Genomic DNA, 23,626 nt, shown 5'->3' on the forward strand with positions numbered 1-23,626 from the left:
AGGTGAATGCGTGTGTGTGCTGCACGTGTGTATTTGTGTGTGTGTGTTATGCATGTGGATGGACAGCGGTAGTGCAGTGGTTAGCGCACCTTGCTATTAACCCGGCGACTCGAGTTCGATTCCCGTTCATAGCAAATATGAGTGACAAATATCTGAACCGGTCTGGGCCCTCCCCTAGGTCGACTCAGATTGAAATTAGTACCTGGTGGGGTGCGTAAACATCTGCTCTGGGGAGACAATGGTGGCCGGGTGCGGTGATGGCCACACCACCCCCTCTTGTGCCTTGTTGATCTTCATAGGTACTCGCTTACATCACTTGCCCCAAATGTCATTCAAGCTATACGGGGGGGGGTATCTTTGTCTCTGTTGGTGTGTGTCGAGCAGGACTTAATAGGTGGTGGCTACATTCAACACCATGTAAAGAAAGTTTACTTTAATCAAAATGTGCCCCTGAATCTGGACCTTCACTGAATCGCGAGGGAGACAAATCATGATATCCATATAAACTATCATACAATGCAGTATATTACAATTCAGATTTATGTAACATCTAAATTGCAGCATCCACATCCATCTCCAGACACTCTCATAACAGAATCTGGTGTGGGACTCCACTAGGTTGACCGAGCTTAATATTAATGCGGTGTTTATTGTGGCCAACGTCAGCACTTAGAGAGACAAATGTGGCAGGACAAGTACGGTGCTGGCCCCCCCCCCACCACCCCGTCCCCCTTTGCAGTCTCAGTAGGCGCTCGCTAACAGCACTTGCCCCAGGAGTCCACCCACATTGACATAATCACCTTTTTGTGTGTTTGTGGACCTTAATTGGTGCTCGCTAACAGCGTTTTCTCCAAAAAGATCAAATTCCGCTAACAAAGATTGCTTTTGTACGTATGCTACGCTCCAATGTATACGAGCTAGGCAAATCCAGGCTTTCTGGCCTTGGAGATTGCCCTCTTCATTCCACACAAACCTCCCTTCTCCGTCCCTTTCATTTTTAAGAAAACGAAATTATCTCTCTGCTCAAGTGATAAATGGCACGACACCCATCTCCAATGGCGGTGCTGAGACAGCAGTGGAAATTTCCCACAATCCCATGACAGGGTTCATCCCTCCAAAGGGTGGCCAGCGTTAAGACTTCCCACAGAGTGGTTATATACAGTTGCTCAATTTGTTGACCCTCGAAAGAAGGGATGATGGGCTGAGTGGACCCGCTGACCGGGATTTGAACTCAAGGCCTTCTGACCGAGCTGAGTGTTCAGTCAGCAGACAACAAATATCGCACTCACTGGCCGCCAAAGCCAAGCCTCGAGGCAAAGCATTATTCTTTGTAACCACCACAATGGGTGAATATTTTTTTTCAAGGGTATTAATGTACAGTTAATTAAATGTACGAAAGTAATGACCGTACCAGTAAAACTGTCTTGTATGTACTCCTTTAAAAAACAAAACAAATGTGCGCTATTCATTGGGCTAATTTTTTTACGTCTAACGTTGCAAAAAAAGTCTGTAGACCAGATTCAATAAATCACACCTTAATGTGCTCACTGTTAATCGCGTAACACAAGAACTCAATCAGCGCTGCATTTAGGATGACACGCGAGGACCAGTCGTGGTCGAGCAACTTGGAGCTAAGAGCTCAGTGTGCTGAGCTGGCACCGCTGAAACCCTGCATTCAAATCTGGGCAGCAGCCTCCGTGTAAACGCAGGGTCCTCAAGTTGATCGCCTAACCAGTGATGCACCCAAAAAAACCCACCAAATTTGGTTTTTCGCTTAATTTCTCTGCATTTCAGCTCTGCGAGTTAAACATACAAGTTTGCCAAGTTGACGAACATTACTCTGTAGAAGGGCATTGGGGAAAATACTTCCCCCCACCCGCCCCCTAAGAGGTCGTTGGAAAGAGTCTCTGAAGAAGTTCTGTGAATTCCGCTTCCGTGGGACTGCTCGCGAGCACAGGGTGTTGGAATGCACTGCAAGAGTTTACGAACGACTTCTTTGCTTCACGACACAACACGGATAGCGGATAGCGCACTCGGCATTGGATTGGGGGGGAAGAGACACAAATAAAAGACGCAAGGGACTCTCAAGGGCTCGTGGAATTCCAAAGCTAGTCACACATCAGCCTTCTGAGGTCAGACATTTTATAGCCAGGGTCACATCCATTATGCAGTCCAGTATTTACACAAGAGAAAGGTTAACTCGTCCATCTGTTTTACCGATTCCAGCCATCAAATCCCCTTGTTGGCCTTATGCCTTTTGCATGTAGTACAGATTGACTTTTTTGACCATGGCCTTACCCTTATACAGTATTCATCATAGGCATGATTTGGTGCTTGCTCCTTTGTAATTCTGCAACACAGAGTAGTAGTAATAATAATAACACCATCAAAAATAGGTACAGGGCCAAATTTCCATCGTGATGAACCCACTCTAAACTATAGTTGTTGTCAAAAGTGGGACAATTTTGGTACAACTCGCCGATCGTGTGACCGTTCTGCCATTGCGTCAAGATGTGAATTTGGCCCAAAGTGTTATCACCATTTGAATTTTCAAGGGAGGGGGGGGGGCAATGCCGATCTGGCTCCGTCTTTACGTGTCCCACCAACCCCAGTTCCGAGTCATTGAATGATTGGTGCGTAAAATGGGCAGCACACACAGCTAAGAGAGAACATCCTACTTATCAAGAACCTCGCAAATCCGGAGAGATCCCTTTAATTCTCTGTGAGGCTTCCTCATTGGATTAGAATCCATTAGCCCAGCTTTGGTGGTCACGCCAATGTGTACCATTAAAAATAAATAGACAAAATAAAGATCCCCCATATAGCCTCATCAGACTGTTGGGAAAAGTGCTGTTAGCGAGCACCTATGAAGGCCGGCATAGCACACGAGAGGGAAGGAGGCCAACACCACACCAGGCCGTCCTTGTCTCCCAAAGTGGTGATGTTTACACACCGCATCAGGTACTCATTTCAGGCTAAGCCGACCTAGGAGAGACCCAGGACCGGTTCCGATAACCGTCACTGGTGTTGACCGTGAGCGGGGATCGAACTCGGGTCACTGGGTTTGTAGCGCAGCACGCTAACCGCTACACTACCGCTCCCACAATATAGGCAATGTGCACACGCACACGACAGTATGTGGTCATTTGAAGACAGAACAAAAACATACACGTCCGGGGCTATACGTAGTTGGCATTACACAGTTGGCATTACGCTCTACCTCATGAGTGAAGACATGGATTCGAACGCCTGAGCTCGACTCGAGGTTAGGGTTAAATCATCCCAGCCATCGCGATTATCATTATTCTTATAAACATCAGCAAAATAGTCTACAGGGACTCTTTGTGCCAGGGCAGTATGAAGATGATTAAAAAAAAGGAAAAGTCTATAAACTTTATGGCATTTCCACAGGTCGTTAGATGTTCAAACACCAAGCAGACACCTGCCTGCAATAACCACACACACTTGCTGTAAAACATGCAAACAAATATGTTTTGAAACCGATTGGCCTCCACCAGAAAGAGCCTCTTTCATTGCTTTGTCTTGCCAGTGCTAAACCATTTGGTGCTTGAACATCTTAACACCTGTATATGTGCCAGGAAGGGTAAAGCCTTTTATTTATTTCTATCATTAGCAAAATGACTGACAATATAATCATCAGCACCGAAACAGTCACCACCACTGTCATCATATTCCCTCCCAGCCAGTAAAATAAGAACCACCCAGTGAGGCGGCACTCTTTACAATGAAGTCAGCAGCGGTTATTCTCAACAACGGAGATACTGGTCCTCGACACACGAATGTGGAATTGCCACCACTTGCTCAGGACCATCTATGATGGAGGAGACAAGCGCTGCCTAAACGCTCGTTTGGACATGGGGACACCGATTTTAAAATAATACTATATATAATACTATATATAATAATACTATATATAATAATACTATATATAAAATACTATATATAATAATACTATATATAATAATACTATATATAATACTATATATAATAATACTATATATAATACTACATATAATAATACTATATAACAACTCTGCGATGTACGTCGTCATCAACCGACCCATTTGTTAGGACTCGTGCCCCATTGTTTTCAGTGAACTTTCCACCTCCACATTCATTCATATGGGACACCAATGCTGAGCCAGCTGTCACCCGCGTGGATGATTCATTGCAGTCTCACCACAAGGTGGACATCATTTTCACCTGCCCGGAAATTTCGCGAGTTGCTACGATGTGCCGAGGCCGCGCGTTCGCCACTGGTTGCAGGGTGTTCGCGGTGCGAGCTCTGCGGCCGCCCTGGTTAATGCTGCTGTGCGCCGTTCGCTTCAGTGGACGTTAAATACCCCCTGGCGCCTTTCGAAGCGAGCAGGCCATTGCGTGCCGGTGTCATTGGTCCAAATTTGCCAAATTCGGAAAATGGCCCGCAAATTACTCTATTGGAATCACACCGCAGCAATCGTCGCGCCCCGCCAAGGCACACGAGGGGGTGGGTGGGCAGCGCCACGCCCGGCCGCCTTTGTCTCCCCATTAGCGATGTTTACACATCATAGCAGGTACTCATTTGAAGCTGAGTCGACCTAGGGGAGGCCCAGGACCGGTTCAAATAATCGTCACTGGTATTGGTGGCGTGAGCTGGAATCAAACTCGGGGACGCCGGGTTCAAAGCGTAGTGCAAAGTGTAGTGCGCTAACCGCTACACAACCGCTCGGCCACACAAATCAGCAGCCACATAGAAACACACAACGAACAACCAAAATAAACATCACCACTCATAACCTTTCATGCAAATTAAGGACCCTGTCATGTTCCTCAGAAGCCTCCCCGCTGGTCAGGTTAATCATAACACAGGGGCATTCAAACATTTACTGAGCTCTTAAGGGAGTTGGGTTAATGAGTGCTTGAGAAAATTTCCCCCACAGAAAGTCACGAACCCACTGCAGAAATGAACCCACCCGATCTTTTGTTTTCATTTTCTGAACAAGACATGCACAATACAGAAGTGTTGTTTTACTTGTGTGGACCCTGTTGGAGCAATGTGGATTTTCTAGCAGTAATGGATCAGGGCCCACCAACTGGTTAGTCAATGAATAGTATAAGGAAACGAAATTAATATTGCATTCTCAAAGTCCAGGCTACTTACTCTACTAAACTATATCTATTTTTATTTTACCAAGTAAGGCCCATTCTTTTTTTTTAGATGTGACCTGGCCACAAATGATAGCCCAACGAAGTGGCGTATTACGTGGAAATGTATAGCAGCCAAACACTCTAAACGCACGTCGATTCTAAATGTGAAAGGAAAAACTGGAGGACCCGAAAAAAAATCCACTCGACCACAGGGAGAACATGCAAACTCCAAATACACAGGGGTCAGAGTCGGGATTGAACTCACGACTTCCTGTATACCAGACGAGGTGGTTAAATATTGCGTCACGGCAGCGCCATTAGGAATCACTGATAGTGTACGACGAAGTAATATTGAACCTAAAAAAACGTCACACAGACACAATGCTGTTACATAGCAGCCCCTCGCTTCGCCAGCATTGTTCACTCCACGGCACACTTTCGAGCTCGCTCAATCTACGCGGCACACAGAACGTCCGTCTTCCGCTGGTACTGCGTCGTCGCGACCAATGGAGAGGGGAGGGCTGGGGGTTAGGGAGGGGAGAGGGGCTGGATCGGACATTGAACGGCACGGAGGAGAGTTCGTCTGTGCTCGAAGCTTTCATGACTGGAAGGAATCATACTCTTAGGTTTTTTCGGTAAAGTCACGTAGGTAAAAAATGTAATTTAAAGTTAATAAAAGTAATAATGTAAATAAATGCAGTAATGCAGTAATTTTAGCTGTGACGGTCCCACCTGATGACGGAGACTTGTGTTGCCTCCGAAACGTTGTGATCTATTATTTAATTTAATTTCCATTAGTACTTTTATTAACTTTTTATTTTATTTTTTACCTACGTGACTTTACCGAAAAAACCTAACAGTATTCTTTCCTATGGGGACCTCATTTGCCAGTAAAAATATGATAATTGGTTCTTTACCCTTCTATCTGGCAACAAAACTGACACCTTTTTGCAAGGAGTCATGTTTGCATAGACCGCAATACCTGCAGTCATAATACAAACAAAAGAACATAACTCTGATAATGTGCACTGTCCTTGAAGTTGATTGGTCCACACCCGAGACAGCTTTCCTTCGAGCCTAGTCTCATATGGGTTGGACCAGATGACGCCAAAAGGCGCACAACTCAAGGACAATGCACCATCAGAGTATGAGAGCTCGGGGCAAGCATCTACACTATGGGGACCTCATTTGCCAGTAAAAATATGATAATTGGTTCTTTACCCTTCTATCTGGCAACAAAACTGACACCTTTTTGCAAGGAGTCATGTTTGCATAGACCGCAATACCTGCAGTCATAATACAAACAAAAGAACATAACTCTGATAATGTGCACTGTCCTTGAAGTTGATTGGTCCACACCCGAGACAGCTTTCTTTCGAGCCTAGTCTCATATGGGTTGGACCAGATGACGCCAAAAGGCGCACAACTCAAGGACAATGCACCATCAGAGTATGAGAGCTCGGGGTAAGCATCTACACTATGGGGACCTCATTTGCCAGTAAAAATATGATAATTGGTTCTTTACCCTTCTATCTGGCAACAAAACTGACACCTTTTTGCAAGGAGTCATGTTTGCATAGACCGCAATACCTGCAGTCATAATACAAACAAAAGAACATAACTCTGATAATGTGCACTGTCTTCTTCAACTTCAAGGACAGTGCACATTATCAGAGTTATGTTCTTTTGTTTGTATTATGACTGCAGGTATTGCGGTCTATGCAAACATGACTCCTTGCAAAAAGGTGTCAGTTTTGTTGCCAGATAGAAGGGTAAAGAACCAATTATCAGTATTCTTTCCTTTTCCATAATTGCGGAAAACACGGCGGCGTTTCAGCTGGCTTTTTTCCGTAGCAAATTGGATTAACATGGTTGGCTACGTACGGTGCGAAAGAAGTTCAACGTACATACATATGTAGCGTTGCGCCGGTTGCAAAGCGCTTGTCTGTATGTACTCTATAGATCTGCGGAGGCGTCGGAACGCCTGGTTTTTTGTGAGCACAATTTTAAGTGCGTCTACTTTTTGGAATTTGCGAGAAAGAGAAGCTGAACAGTGTGGCATGCCAATTTTAGATTAAAGAAAAACACACAAATTCCTTGAATAAGGAACAAAAGATATACTATCTCCAGTTTTAGTTGGGAGGTGAAATAAATTTCTTTTTGCTCTGCATGGGAAAAGAAACCCAAGATAATAAATAAAAAACGTGTGGAAAAAGGGTCACTTATGTAACCACAAGGAAAAAAGCGACTTTTGCCAACGCACGACTCCAAACCACGACTCCAAACCAATGCTCACGAAGTGCACTAGAAAAATAACCCACCAGCATCCTAATTGGGAGGCTTATCTGAGGGTCAAAGCCTCCGCTCGTGTTTACGTAGTTATGGGAAGGCAGCCACACGGAGCTTTTCTCAAAAACGCATTCCTCCCATCTCCCTGGACGTGCGCCGAGTGCACGTCGTTCATCCAGTGCACGTCGATCATCCGATTAGATTCGTGGGCGTCTGGGCGTCCAACGTGGAGCGTGCGTCACGTCCCCAGCTACAGAGCTTCAATGGAACTGTGGCCGCGTGGGGGCAATTGACAGGAAAGGCGCCCACCGTTGAAAGATGAAGGAACCTACAGTGCTGGAGTCAAGCAAATGTTGTGCGCAAGAGATTGTGGGAAGGCTCCCTCTTCCCCCCCCCCCCCACCGGGTTTTGTTTGGGTCAGAATGCCCTGCGATGCAAATTTAAGACCCAGGGAAAGAGCCACTATTCAGCGCGCACGTGTGTGTATTTTGCTAGGACTTCAAGTGTACATAGCCTGGCACAAGCGCCGTGGTGACCTCACCGCCACTTAGTGGCGACTGGCGGTTGTTGTTGTTGTTTGCGAGGACTGTTTTACAATCATGAGCAGGGCAAATGACTCGTATCACCAATTAAAATGTTTCACTTTTATCCATGTCCCATTATAACTTTTACCGCCCACAAAATGATATACTGTAGCTACTAAATAAAAGAAAACCCCAAGGCCAGAAGAAACACGTTCTGAAGTTGTAATCTCAACGCGATGTGTACCTGAACTCGCCATTTTACTGCAAGCTGGCCATTGTGTTCTGGTGTTTATTGGTCTCAAATGTCAAATTTCGAAAGAACAACTTAAAAAGTCAAAACGATTGAGGCACCAACTGAGGGCCCCTACATGCCCTCTTGTTCCCAACTGAACGAGAGATAATGAATGTCAACGGGCCCTCACCTGGCTAAGAGAAGAGACATTTATGCTGATTGCCTGCACTTAAAGCGTCGTAATCACAGCAAACTGACGCACGCAACACAGATAAACAAATTACTAAGACGAGTATTATAATAGTAAAAACCCTATCCGTGTGCGTGTGTGGGTGAGGTGGAGGGGGCGCAGAGCGGTGGCGCAGTGGTTAGCGCACTGCGCCACAAACTCATTAACCAGAGTTCGATTCCAAACGACGACTCAACTAAATTTTGAGCTGATTCAATTGAAGCGGTTCGAGACATCCCTTAGGGAGACAAAGACGGTCCGGGTGCGCTTCTGACCACACCAGCGCACCACGCAATTCAGCCCTAATAGGTGCTCGCTAACAGCCCTTCCTTCCACCCCCCCCTATGCCCCCATAAGTCAATAAAGGCTACACGGGGGACCTTTGTCTTTTTGTGTTAACAGATGCCTTCATTGGCTTGCGTGGTAAACAGACGCTGCCGCTGTGTGTAAACGCAGCCCTTTGTTGATGCATATTTTCCATTTGAAACATAGAGAGGGGGGTTGGTGGTCGTTCTTCTAATAGTCCAACACACACACAAGGACTGTATTTGCTATAAAACGTCTATATCGAAGACAAAAAATACTCCGAAAAAGATGACACTCATGCGTCTTCGGTGGGAAAGACGTGTATATTGCACAGAATGTAATACGGCACAATGCACAGGGTAACACCATCCTCTCTCGTGAGCACATCAGAGACAGCGAATCAGTTTTGAAAGGTGTACAACTCTGTAGTGTACAATATTGAGATTGGGCAGGGCCCTTCATCCAGCAGTGGATTGATCATGGCTGATGAGATAAATGCCATTGATTGGTGGGAGACATGTGGATAATTTTAATTAAATGTTTCCCATCAAATATTGTATCTAAACTAAAAACTATACTATTTTTGTTGTTTTACCAGGTAAGGATCGCTGAGCCACGTGGATTTTTTTCAGAAGCGACCAGGCCACAAACAATGGCTCAACAAAAGTGGCTTGTCATCATCACGTGGAAATGTTGAGCAGCCAAATACTCCAAATGCGTGATGTTGATTCTAAATGTGGAGGGAGGAAAAAAAACTAAACTAAAAACTAAACTATTTTTGTTGTTTTACCAGGTAAGGCTCGCTGAGCCACGTGGCTTTTTTTCAGAAGCGTCCAGGCCACAAACAATGGCTCAACAAAAGTGGCTTGTCATCATCACGTGGAAATGTTGAGCAGCCAAATACTCCAAACGCGTGATGTTGATTCTAAATGTGGAGGGGGGGGAAAAAAACCCTGAGAAACCGGAGACAAATCCAAGCGACCAACGTGGAGAGAGAGAGAGAGAGACACGCAAACTCCAAATATACAGCAGGCGTCAGGGTCGGGATCGAATCCACGAACCTCCTGCATAGCAGGCGAGAGATTTAACAGCTCACCACTGCAAAGCCCCTATCACAATGCAATATCGAATCGATTATCTAGATATGCAATCGACCCTGTCATTTAAATGTATGCTATTTGTCTGAACGATGAGTGTGAGGAGGCATGGGGGAGTGTGTGTTGCTGTTGGCTAATGTGTCGCGGCTATCCAATCCATTATTCCATGTGAATTGAGTTTAAACCGAGGCATTCTTTCCAACCATTAAATATTCAGCGTCAGCCTCCATGTGAACGGGCAGGTGAGGAGAAGGCAGGTGAGCACTGTAGGTTGTGTGTGGAACGACACCAGGGGGTATGGAGCCACAGGTGAGTTGAGGAGGACATTTACTCTGCAGGTGAATGGGTAGGTAGGTCGACACAGGGAGAGCACACGTCCTGTATGCGATAACCTATTCATACACAGACGTAGACACGACATGCAAAGTAACAAGAAGACAAAGACCCCCCCCCCCCCCCGTACAGCCTTTAACAGACTGTTGCTGTTAGCGAGCACCTATTAAGGCACACGCAGTGTGACCAAACACCACGCCCGGCCGCATTTGTCTCCCCAACGCTGATTTTTGCACATCGCAACGAGGTACTCATTTAAGGCCGAGTTGACCTAGGGGGATGGGGTTCAGGGCTGCCAATGACATTGGACGTGAGCGGGAATCGAACTCGTGGTCCGCCGGGCTTCGTTTCGCAGAGCGCTAACCGCTGCACCACCGCTCCCCAAATTATACAAACAAAGATCCCCCTTATAGCCTTGACATGCGGTTGTGGCAAGTGCTGTTAGCGAGTAGCACCTATGAAGGGGGTGTGCCAGCGGTGTCAGCAGTGGTAGGGATACACAAAGACAAAGATCCCCCGTGTAGCCTGAACAGATTGTTGGGGCAAGTGCTGTTTGCGAGCACCTATGAAGGCCGCTCTCACGGATACACACACACAGATATACACACACACAGACACACACACAGATAAACACACACACAGATAAACACACATATATACACTCGGATAAACACACACAGATAGACACACACACAGATAAACACACACACAGATAGACACACACACAGATAGACACACACACAGATAGACACACACACAGATAGACACGCACACAGACACACACACAGATAACCAGACACACACAGATATATACACACACAGATAAACAGACACACACAGATAAACACACACAGATATACACACACACAGATAAACACACACACACGGATAAACACACACACGGATAAAAACACACACGTATAAACAGACACACACGTATAAACAGACACACACACAGATAGACACACACACAGATAGACACACACACAGATAAACACACACACAGATAGACACACACACGCGCGCGCACACTTTCACAATCGGACACAACACCGCTTACTCACAAAGGCTGCACAACTGCGGACACAAGACCTCCATCCTCAGCCGTGGTCCAACTCACCATCTGAACAGCCTCCCCATGGCTTGGAGCACCATGCTGTCTGTCTGTCTCTCTTGGCTGCTGCACGGGCGTTTCTTGCTCGGCTCTCGTTCGCGAGTGCCTCGACTGCGGCGTGCGACTACAGCAGTCCACGTGCCATGGGAGGAGAAGAATCCCCGCACAGGCAGTTCCCGAGCAGCCTCTCGCTCTCTCTCTTGCCCTCTCTCTCTCCTCCCTTGCCGAGATGTCCTTCGGCTTGCGGTGCAGTTGAATACCACCAGCTCACCCACCACCCAGTCACCACCAGCTCCCACCACCCACTCACCCACCAGCTCCCACCACCCACTCACCCACCAGATCCCACTCACTCACCACCCACTCACCCACCCACCACCAGCTCCCACTCACCCACCAGCTCCCACCACCCACTCACCCACCACCCACTCACCCACCAGCTCCCACTCACTCACCACCCACTCACCCACCCACCACCAGCTCCCACTCACCCACCAGCTCCCACCACCCACTCACCCACCACCCACTCACCCACCAGCTCCCACCACCAACTCACCCACCACCCACTCACCCACCAACTCACCCACTCACCCACCACCCACTCACCTACCACCCACTCACCCACCAACTCACCCACTCACCTACCACCAACTCACCCACCACCAACTCACCCACTCACCCACCTCCCACTCACCCACCACCAACTCAGCGGTGTTCAATATGAACCTCGCTGCGAGATGTTAAAAAAAAGAAACGCTAGGGGCTTTTCATTTGAGTTATCTTACCGGCGAGCCAGGTCTACTTTGAAACAACGAGCTAAATACGCATCAATTCACGCGAAACCCTCCGATTTTTTTAAAATCACAATATCTCGCTCTGCGTCCTCTCCCGAAGCCGTCTGACTCAGTGCCTCTCTGTGAGTGTCTTGAGCAGACCGCGCTCAAACGTATTGTGGACAGCAGACACACACAACACTGTACTGTTACAGACCCACCCACCTCTCTCTGTGGACCTCCCTTAATCCCTCCCCTCTCTCTCTGTCTCTCTCCTCCCTCTCATTCAATCGCAAACCTCTCTCCAATCTCCATCCCTCCCTCCCCCCGTCTGTGCGGGTATTTTCTCTCTTGTCTGCCCGGAGCTGGGCGCTTTTCGCCAGAGGGGCCGTCCATAAATGACGTCACGCGATTTTTGACCACCCCCCCCCTCGTCACACGGCGTCACAAAAAGTCAGACCCCCCCCTCAAATATGACGTCACAAAGCTCTGCCCCCCCCCAAAACCATATTTCCATTTTGAAAATTAAACATGCTTCAAATCGCTTTAAACTATTGTCATTGTAGTGCGTATTTAATTCGGCGCTGCACTCTGATGTTGTAGGAGAAAACATTTATAAAAAAGTATATTTAATTAAGTAGAACGTGTTGTCTATATTTATTTAAAGTTGCGCATTTTGATGTGTCGTCACATTTCTCAAACAACCCCCCCCCCTTCGTCACACATCGTCACAAATGTCTGACCCCCCCCCCCAGGTGCGTGACGTCATTTATGGACGGCCCCTTTACACGATGCACCATCAGGTTTAAGTGAATCAATTAAGCATAACGTCGCATATTCGGCCAATTATTCCGCTCACTATGCACGTGCACATCGATGTTCACATATCCGATGTCTTCGCGTGTTTGCCCCGGAGAGCCGTCGATGCTAGACGTTGTATTTGGAACATGGACCGGAATATAATTGAAAAAAGTGTTCTCGATTTTTGAGAAATACTCGGTTTAATCTTCCATGACTAAATTCGACAAAACGAGAGTGTGTCAATACACCAACTTGCATGCATTCACCCTCATCTACATTACATATTATATACACATTTAAATGTACATTGAGACACATTATTTGTGTATGAACGCACAATAATTTACGGGTTGTAGTTCACTGTCCATCATCCTTATGGGGTGATAACATAGGTAACACTTCGTGGGAAGTCAATAGCGATTTCCAAAAGATATCCTGGCCATAAATACTGTAAATATGATGCAAATGTGTAATTTAAACCACTGGCTCAGGACCCAAACTATATTATTTGGGCACTTCCTTTTAACTTGTAAGAATACACGTGCACATCAGCGAAACTGTATGCGGAAATATACCTGGTCCATTCTAGAGACATCTGCACTGGCATTGCCCTCTTCCCCTCCCCTGTATCAACCCACACTGGCCAGAATGGGGAAGTATGGTGGTCGAATAGCCCCCGTGATCGACGTGGCGTTGATAAGATTTAATCCAGCAGCGTATTAACAAAGGGCATACAATTAAACCCGAATGTGGTTAAAATGTCATTTTAAGAACGCTTCGTTTTTTCTTTGCTGCTGCCATTCTTCTGACATTGGAACTACATTTTTTTTTACCTCCAGCCACAAAGTGCTCCAATGTGCACAAGCCACTAAATTTGTATCGGCCAATTGGCCTGCATCTTGGCACGGGCGCAGTTCCAAACCAAAGCTGCTCCGTGTCTCGACAACCCAACCATCATCCGATTCGTTCTCATGGTGACGCGATCTCCCTACCTGCCGACGGTAACCGGACACCGCTCATTACCATCTGCATTGTTCTTTGTTCGAGTCCATGAATCCTCGCCACATGCCCGTTAACTCCAAGCCACTACCAACACCCTATGCGCCACTACGCCTCCTTCAGCCGATGTCACAAAGGCCCATCCCGCAGCGCTCATGCGGGATTTGCTCTGCCCTTCATTGACATGCTAATTTTTTCTTTGCCCCCTCCCTCTCTCCGCCCCCGCCCCCCTCTCTCTATTTAAGGCCTCGTCACAGAGACGATCTCTCTCTCTGTGCCGATGCGTGTTCTCTCTCTCTGTGTATCTTTGTGATATCTGTCTGCTTATATGTCTGTCTATAGTTTTCTGGTTAGATTCTTGTTGCTATTTCTTTTATACCTGATGATGATTGCTTGTGTTGCAATCGAAACGTCGTAGTATGCTATTATTTAATTTATTATTTTATCTTTATACGTGACTTTACCGAAAGAACCAAAGAGTAATCCCTGCAGTCACGAAAGCTCCAAATTAAGAAAGACCTTCCGAATCCAGATTAACTGCAGTTGCGTGCCACCTTGCAGCCTCCACCAGCCGTCACCACGCCGAAGACCTCTCCATTACAGCCACAAGCAGCGGATTCAAATCTCTGACCCAAATTCTTCTCTCCCGCGATCAACCATTCTCCCGTTTGCCTGGCGGGTAATGCAAAGAATGAAAGAGGGAATCACAAAAAAAATATCCATCGGCATAAACAAGGAACTTCCACTGCCGCGCATCCTGCAAAGGAAGAGAAAGACAGCCCTTGCCTCCAGGGAGCATTCCACTGTCAGACTCGATCCCTGGCTGTCTTTCAGGAGCACGAAATCCTGCTGTGAACGTGCAACCAGGTGTCAGTCATTTCACAGGAATGCGGCGGGGGGGGAAAGCGCGCGGGATAACGACGCGCTCGGATTTCGGCGGCGAACATTTGTTTTGCCATAAACCCAGCGGACAAATATGTACGAGCACAAAGCCGGTCCGTGAAAAATAAATACAAATTATGTTTTAATCCATCAGCCTGTTGGCTTTCCGGGCTGCAATGATCAAACGGGCATTTATTTAAGGAAGAAAAGCATGTTTTGGACTGGTTTCAACCTTCTGAGTCTCATCAGCAGAGTCAGGATTATTAAACAAATGCTGCTGAATTACCAGATGTCATTGACAAGAGCACTCCTTCTAAACCACGGGGCCCTGCTCTAAGCAAATGCCCATTGAACATGTGTATTTACTGTTCCTTCTAAAGACATCCGCTTGCGTTTCTCATTACACCAGCGAGCAGCAGCGGTTCAGACTTGTTTATTTTCCGAAAGGCTTGCTTTTGCTATTATTCCTTTTGTATGTTTAACTTCTGTCACACCTTACGCAACCAACCGTGCGAATTCGGTTGGCTATCTATGCTAAAGAGGTCACCTTTCTACAGCGATACATCGTTGCAAACAATACAGCAGGTGGCATGGTCACGCTGCAAAGCCCTTGTTAAACGAGGCTCCGTCCATTGAAAGATGATTGCACAGGAGTTGATATGCTCACTGTCCCGTGTGAGAGGTGGTTTATGGGTAGGGGAAGGCTGGGCAAGATCGCCAGGCTGAGCTGCGATCACGCCACCTACGATCACGCAAATGCCAACCGAGGCCACCTAGCCGAAGCAAACCACATAGCTGCTATTATCCACATGTTCAGTATTACTGCACACAAGCTGTCACCCTGGACGGCTCATTGTAATTCACATCGGATGAAAAATGCACGTGTATCCCTAGACAATGATAATAAGCAATGCACGCTCACGTGAAGGATTTTAACCAGCTGGGCACGATGGCAGGACCTGTATTATCCAGCAAAGCCAAGTGGAGTGCACATACAACGAACAGCAGCTAATCAAGATTGTTTGACTCAAATGCAGAAGGTTGCGAATTCAAATCCTAGTTAAAAGTCAACACAATCGAAATAATGGATACATTGGACTGTTATATTTGGGAAATCAACAGTGGTCACCTTCACGGAGAGCCTGGCCCTGGCCATGGAAATGTGGAATTTCCACATCTAGTTCAGGGCTGCCAATGAAGATGAGCTCTGTGTCAAACTTGAAAAGAGAGGAATTTGTTTTGTTTGCATGTTATGCCGAGTACAACAACCAGCCCTAAATAGATATTTTTTTTTGTAGTAACAGGAGGTAGGAATCTTTCCCCACTCGGTTCTGGGTCTAAGGATCGCTGTCAACCCTCAATATTTCCATGGACCAACATTCATGCAGTAAAATATTGTTTCGTGAAGACGGTTCTATCCACCACCTTGCAGACCACAGCTCACACGTTGGAAACTATCTTTCTTTTTCGGGGCTTCAGTCTCAAACTCCCTGGGAGGGGGGGGGGGGGGTTTCTTGGTTCCCTGATGAAGGGGGATCATATACAGTATTTTAATACAAGACAAATACATGTATGACTTTAAGCTGTGACCCTGCCCTGTGGACCGTCATTTTTGGAAGCGTAAATAAAACGTTTTTTTGGATTGTATAGTGTAAACAATACACTCAGCTATAACTGTGCCCAAATTCAAGTGTTCTAACCCTTGTAAGAACAAGTGAACTGACTCAGTCGTGATCGTCCACGTGTATTAGATGCCCTCTAATAAGAGTGAAACCGCTGCAGAGGCCGCGTGCCGCTTGAGTGTGGCAACATTTTCAAAGGTCACCACCTAATATGAAGGTCACCACCTAATATATAATGTAGGGCCCTGTTTGAATTCTGGAAATGTTTGGATTGTCTGCCCTTTAGAAAGCTTCTAGATCTGCCTATGACCGCACGGGGAACAGAGGGTGGTCCCCAGTCAGCGACGATTAGTCAATTTGTATAGGTTGCAGTGACAGCAATAAGATATGTGGTTCCAGGATTGGCCTTATCAGCCACAAGCTCTGACCATCATCGCTGTGCATGGGAGATCATCATACTCGATCTCGAGGGATCCCAGATGATGGGGGGGGGGAGGGGGGGGGGGCTAACATTTAGTTCCTTGGACTGGGAACCATGGCAAACCATGCTCCGCCACTGACTGTACGTACGTGACCATGTACGCGGGCATCGGACCACGAATGTTGACGCCGTCGCAGCAGCGGTACACGACCCCCTGCGGTGTGCGCACGTGGAGCGAGTGTGGCTCAAAAGTTGTGTGGTGCGAGGCCACGGGGTCAGCTTGGGCTCACCACCGTTCCTGCCCCTTTGTGAGCAAGGAAGCGGAGGCAGTGTGGTCGGCATTGTGCCGAATACATTCCACGCAGAGCACGGGGATTTGCTGCCTCGTCTCTCCCCTTAATCTGGGTCCCCGTCAAACAGGTATCGGCTGACCTCTGTGTTCGTGTCTATGCTTGTTTTGGGGAGTGGTTTGGCTGTTGCAGTTACAGTAGTCAAAAATGTTAGATTTTTTTTTAGATTTAACCGGAGAACTGTAGAGATCCTAATATACTGTCCTCTCATTTTGCAAGAGTGACCTGGGTAAAAGAAAAAAAACCCCAAGGAATGCAAAATAAACCCAGCAGGGAAACTAAAACAAGCTGAGCGGAACAACCGCTTCAGAGGAGAAATACACCACACTGTACGTATATTTTCACACAGTACATCAAAATTAAAGAATGTCCCTTTGAAATACATTTCCTGGGTCAGAATTACTTATAAAACATTCATAGTCGAGTACATCGTGGCGTTATGGATTAAGGGGCCCACCGTCTCCCGTGTTCACCACAGTGCGTTGCGGATCTTGAAATATTGAGAGGGGGTGTTGTTTTTGAACCCAATTCGAAAAAAATGCCTCCGCTTATTATTTTGGTTGCACTACTATACACTACTCTACTATACACTACACTACTGTACACTACACTACTATACACTACCATACACTACACTACCATACACTACACTACCAAAATCTACACTACCATACACTACACCATACACTACACTATACACTACTCTACACTACACTACTGTACACTACCATACACTACACTACCATACACTACACTATACACTACTCTACTATACACTACACTACTGTACACTACACGACTATACACTACTCTACTATACACTACACTACTGTACACTACACTACTATACACTACACTACCAAAATCTACACTACCATACACTACACACTACACTACTATACACCACACATTGGGCCCATCGTTAAGCGATGAGTCGTGAACAGGGGTTCTACTTTATTACATTGGACATTCCAACATCATCAGCAGCAGCTACGATCAGTTCACGACTGCGTAAAAGCCTTCCCAAGCTGTCGCGATCTCTCACACAGTCCTGTGATGTAACAATCCACTTTAGCACCTGCACACCACCTGAAATCATCGCTCCATCTCTTGTCGCGGAACGTACTCTCACAACGCGATCTCTCCTTTGGCAGCCGCTCTGTCATTATTCTCGACCACCAGCCATCATCATCCCTTCTTCGTGATGTCCTGCCTAAGCCAACTTACTTTTTTATTTATTTAAATGAACAGCCAATACAATGTCTAAGTTGTGTGTGTGTTCTCTAATCCACGTGCTCCTCTTTCTGTGTCTCAATGTAATTTGTAAAAACTCATCACTCCATGCTCTTGAATTTTTGTCCCAGCCTGACCTGGACGAGACGTGTCCAAAGAGAGAAATGCTGTGAATCATCTCACATGGAGCTCAAACAGGAACTGTGGATGCTCTTCAGCATTGGCTGCTCTGAACCTGCTCAAACGAGCTATTAACTGGCGCTTTTCCCTGTTGATACCCCTCATCCAATGCTGGGAATTCCACATTCCCATGGTAAATTAACAGTCTCTCCATAAAGATAACAGATGACACCCATAAATCGATACACATTTCACCCACTCTGGAAAGAAGGACAAGTTGAGTTGATCGCCAACCGAGATTTGAACTCGCAGCTAAGCGTAATACTGCAGTGATACATGAGCCACAGCCAACAAATACCACCGGGTTATTTATAAAATTCACTTTCCAGTGCAAGGAATTTGTAATACAGCCTCCTGTAATTGTTTACAGTCGCCGTGACACGGGAGCTCTTCCTCGTGGCTCTTACTGATCACGCGCGCCCTCTTGTGGTCACCAAACTAAAATTCACTTTTTTAATTTCACCAGGTGAGGGCCCACCGAGCTATATACTGGACCGGAGCTCTTTTTTCAGAAGCGACCTGGCCACAAATGATCGCTCAACGAAGTGGCTTATCACGTGGACATTTATAGCAGCCAAATACCCTAAACGCATGTTTCTAAATATGGGGGGAGAAAAATCCACGCAACCACGGGTCAGACAGGAAAACTCCAAATATACAGGTGCTAGGGTGGGGATGGAACCCACGACCGGTTTGGATGGAACCCACGACCTCCTGTACACCAGGCGAGGTCGTTAACATCTCGCCATCACGGCATCTCTCGCACCGTGGCATCTAAGAGTAAACCCTCGCCGCATTCCTACCAACCAAGGACCACATCTGCAGTGTATGAAAAACGTTTCTGTTTCAATGGGTTTGATTATTGTTGGCATGAGCCAAGCTAATGGGCCCCTGGGTGTGCAAGTGGGAATCCACATGTTGCGATTCCCAGCGGCAGACTCTGCAGCGGCGACTAAACCATCAGTTGGTCAAAATTTCCTCGAGTTTAATTTGATGGTGACCTAAGCCAAAGGGGACCACGGGGTATTTCTTCAGGAACCGCTGATGCTTTTTGCATAGTGCACAAAGGCCGAGTGCATTTGTATACATTTCTGTTCGTTGTTTGAAACGTATACTTACTCGGGTTGTTAATAGAATTTTGTCATTGCCGCTAACCAAAGAAAACTGGTAAAAACTGGTTAGCGGTTTCCCGCACATATAGAAATGTATCGCAAGCGACGTAACGTGTACCTCTTAAACTGAGAAACGAAAGCAGCTATCGCAGTTCTATTTATAATATTTTTTTCAGGATCAGAATATGTATTCATGCTGGCAGAATCTGATGAGCTATGAAGCTCTTTTCCACAGATGTCCAGTAGATTCCATATTCTGAAGCGGCAGTTGAAACAATGGAGAGATTTTTTTGTTTAATTCGACGCCCAACTCCTTTCTGTCCACCCTGCAGTATGCAGTACATGGGTACAACACAATCGATCGGCACGTGCTCTATGGTATGTACGTATGTATGTTGAACTTCTTTTGCACCGTACGTAGCCAAGCATGCTAATCAGAGGTTTTGGAGAAGTACAATACACTAAACACAAAATCAGTTCTGAAGAGAAATTAGTTTTCAATCTCGATTTAAAGCTTTCGTGACTGCAGGGATTCATATTCTTGGTTCTTTCGGTAAAGTCACGTCGTGAGAATTAATTGGTTAATTTTCATTATTTTATTATTTCCCTTTTACGTGACTTTACCGAAAGAACCAAGAATATCGTTTTCAATCTATAATTTCAAAGTGCATAGCTCAAGTGGCTTTATAATATCGGAAGGAAGAGCATTTCAGACGACCGCAGACACGCGTCTGAAAGCACGCGATGCGGTGAACGTCTTTGTTCGATGGCTAGCTAAAAGCCGCTGCGAGGATGAGCGGAGTTCACGTGATGGTTTATGCTCGACTCGATCAGCATGGTATTGTAGCTTGGGGAACAGTGTACTCCAACCTCTTGCTAGACGCGTGGTCAGTGTGGAAGAGTAGACCAAATACCCGAGGGCTCCAGAAAGCCCATGAACCAAAATGTTGTTTTGGCATGGGCTAAAAGTTGACTTCTTGTTTGTATATTAATTTGCTATGCACAATTCTACTGCAGCAGCACTTAATGAGTCTTGCACCCTTCTAAAATAGAATTGGTCAAATATCCAAAATGCGGGGAAGCTTTTGAAAATAATATGGCGGTATAAATGACATTGTTTTTTTTTCTGGACACAGAAAATGCATTATTGTTTATTCTACTTATTATAAATAAGGCATGGCAGTAATTGTCGAGAACGCAGCTGCTATTACCCTTCAGTGTTATGACTTGCAGTGCCAAGTTGCTGGATTGTGCTTTCATGAGTTTTGTTTTAAATGTGTATTATTTGCAGTACCATACGTGTAAGTGTTGCATATTTTAATTTCGTTGTCTTCTCTATACGATGCACTGCAATCGTCCTATCGAGTGGGGTAATTGATTCAGAGATCTCACAGCGCTCCACACACTACGTGTCAGAGATTGATGTGCGGACACATTTTTTCAGAGGGCTTCTTTCTGAATATTCATGCCAACGTTTTGTTGCGTCCTTTGCACAGTAGGGGACGCACTTTCTCACGCAATTCAGCAATCAACTATCAACTCAACGCTTTCGTCAATAACACCGTGGCCTTAAACGGACAAACCCCCCCCCACCCCCACAAATATTCTGGACGGAATTGTGGGCAAGACTCATCTTCATAGAATATCAAAGATGGGTCATTACATCAACTATGTATGTATGTATGTTGAACTTCTCTCGCATTATAGGTGATTACATCACCTATGTATGTTGAACTTATTTCGCATGATGGGCGATTACATCACATATGTATGATGGGTCATTACATCACCTATGTATGTTGAACTTATTTCGCATGATGGGCGATTACATCATATATGTATGATGGGTCATTACATCACCTCTGTATGGACGTTGAACTTCTTTCGCACCATACGTAGCCAACAGTGCTAATCCTTGTACGGCAGTGCTATTGATGGGTATGTCGAGCACAACTGCCAATTATGCAGCAACAGCAAATGAGTCGTTTAATGCTGCAATTAGACTGTCGTATGGGTAGTCAAGTTGATATGTTTCATTCTCAGAGCTAGAATTTATCCAAAATCAAGTGCAAAACCAAATAAAATACGATGGGTTTTATTTATTTATTTGTGCGCGTGTGCAGCGACCGCAGCCATTGGGGGCCAGACTGGGACCATCAATTCGCCAAACTCGTGAACCCAGTTTCATCAGGGAGAGTTACCGAACTTGAACCCAGGATCTCGGCGTTGCCCGGTCAATGCTTCGACCTCTCAGCCACCCGGCCACCTCTTTCAGCAACGAATATTTGAAAAGTGGCAATTTTTCTCAATTATTTACCTCAACCAAAAACTTGAAACTTTTTACCAGTTAAGGCCCACTGAGCTATATAGCTATTTTTCAGAAGCGACCTTTCAACAGATGTGGGTTATCATGTGGACATTTAAAGCAGCCGAATCATTCTAAATGTGGAGGGGAAAACTGGAGGACCAGGAGACAAATCCACGCGACCACGGGGAGAGAGACACACAAACTCCAAATATACATGTATCAGGGTCGGCATTGAACCCACGGCCTCCTGCATACCAGGCGAGGTAGTTAACATCTCACCACCGTGGCGCACCACCTTTACATTTCCAACCGCATTTGCAAGCTTAGACTGTATTCTAAACAAAAAATAAATATCGATGTAAAGTTTTCGTGACTGCAGGGATTCATCTTATTGGTTCTTTCGGTAAAGTCACGTAGAATGGAAATAATAAAATAATAAAAATAAAACATAATAAAATAATTCTGACGACGTTTCGGCCACATTGTTGCATTATTATTTTACTTATTATTTTATTATTTCCATTCTACGTGACTTAACCGAAAGAACTAAGAAGAAAAAATACATATTTTCTGATTGATTCGTCGATTGAGATTGGTCGATGACACAGCCTCTTGCAGCATCTAACGAGTGAGGTATATGACCGGAGATTTGCTTCCTTTAATAGGACCCACATTCTTGTTCGGAACGCCGCTCTAGTAGCCATAATACGACTGTGGGAAGGGGGGGGGGGAGCTGAGCTGGACGCGTGGGGGGGGGGGGGGGCTGGCAACGAGTAACGGGCTCCAAGACCCCCAAACCAACCAGGCCTCCCCCAAACAAAACTCTGCAAGCACACAGACCCTACATCTCATTCAGCAGCGACAGCTGTTTCCCCCACCCACTACTACCCCCCCCCACTCCCCAACGGATCCCATGCGCGCGTCGTCGAGAAAGGCGATATGCCCGTCAGATGGGTGCCATGTCCAGGCTTCTGACCTCACGCCTGCAAATAACCAGGAATGTGAATTCCATGTCGGCCAGGTCGGCACGATCCGTAAAAATAAACGCCCGACAGCGGCGGACACAAGTTGCGCATTCCTCGTCCCCATGCCATTGAAACGCGTGCCGTCCGTCGTGGATTTGAGTGCGTGCGTGCGTGCCTGTGGGTGGTTGGGGGGCAGTGGTGGCGTAGTGGCGAGCGCACAACGCGCCACGAAACCTGGCGGGCGACCAGAGTTCGATTCTCGCTCGGCGCCTTGCATGGGTGCCAGGTGCGGTGTATCAACATCAGCACCTGGGGAGACAAAGGCGGCACGGGCGTGGTTGGCGGTGGTGGTGGTGGTGGGCACGCAACCCTCTCGTGTGCTGTGTTGACTTTCATTGGTGCTTGCTGCCAGCACTTACCCCCAACCGCGTGTAAAAGCTTCAGGGAGGAGTCTTTATCTGCGTGTGTGTGCGTTATGTATGTATGCTTTGGTCAGTCATCTCGGTCAGTCGACCCATGGCACCTGGGTCTGCCCCGTGACCTTCTGCCGGCGGGCGTTCGACACTTCACGTGGCGTCAACGTGCACGTAGCCTGGCACAAGCGCCGTGGTGACTTCACCGCCACTTAGTGGCGAATGGCGGCTGTTGTATGCGTTTGGTTGGGGATTAGTTTGTACAGCGGTTCATGCACCGAGCTGCAATTCCAAC

At 46.4% G+C, this 23,626-nt stretch overlaps 1 protein-coding gene across 2 annotated transcripts in view; it reads right to left on the minus strand.

Moving 5' to 3' along the window:
* The window catches only part of LOC133351548 (MOB kinase activator 2-like), a 76,284-nt gene that overhangs the window by 45,825 nt on the left and 6,833 nt on the right, over positions 1 to 23,626 (minus strand). Inside the window, exon 1 of one of the 2 annotated variants that reach the window (XM_061566854.1) lies at positions 11,279 to 11,616. The exons of the other annotated variant lie outside the window; for it this stretch is intronic. Coding sequence (XP_061422838.1) covers positions 11,279 to 11,313 — 35 coding nt within the window. The 5' untranslated portion in view covers positions 11,314 to 11,616. Of the gene's footprint in view, positions 1 to 11,278; positions 11,617 to 23,626 lie in introns of those variants that run through there. 2 annotated transcript variants of the gene reach the window in all.

This window comes from Lethenteron reissneri, chromosome 37 (genome assembly GCF_015708825.2).
Source record: "Lethenteron reissneri isolate LAM-NWPU_2019-01 chromosome 37, ASM1570882v1, whole genome shotgun sequence".
In the NCBI taxonomy this organism is placed as follows: domain Eukaryota; kingdom Metazoa; phylum Chordata; class Hyperoartia; order Petromyzontiformes; family Petromyzontidae; genus Lethenteron; species Lethenteron reissneri.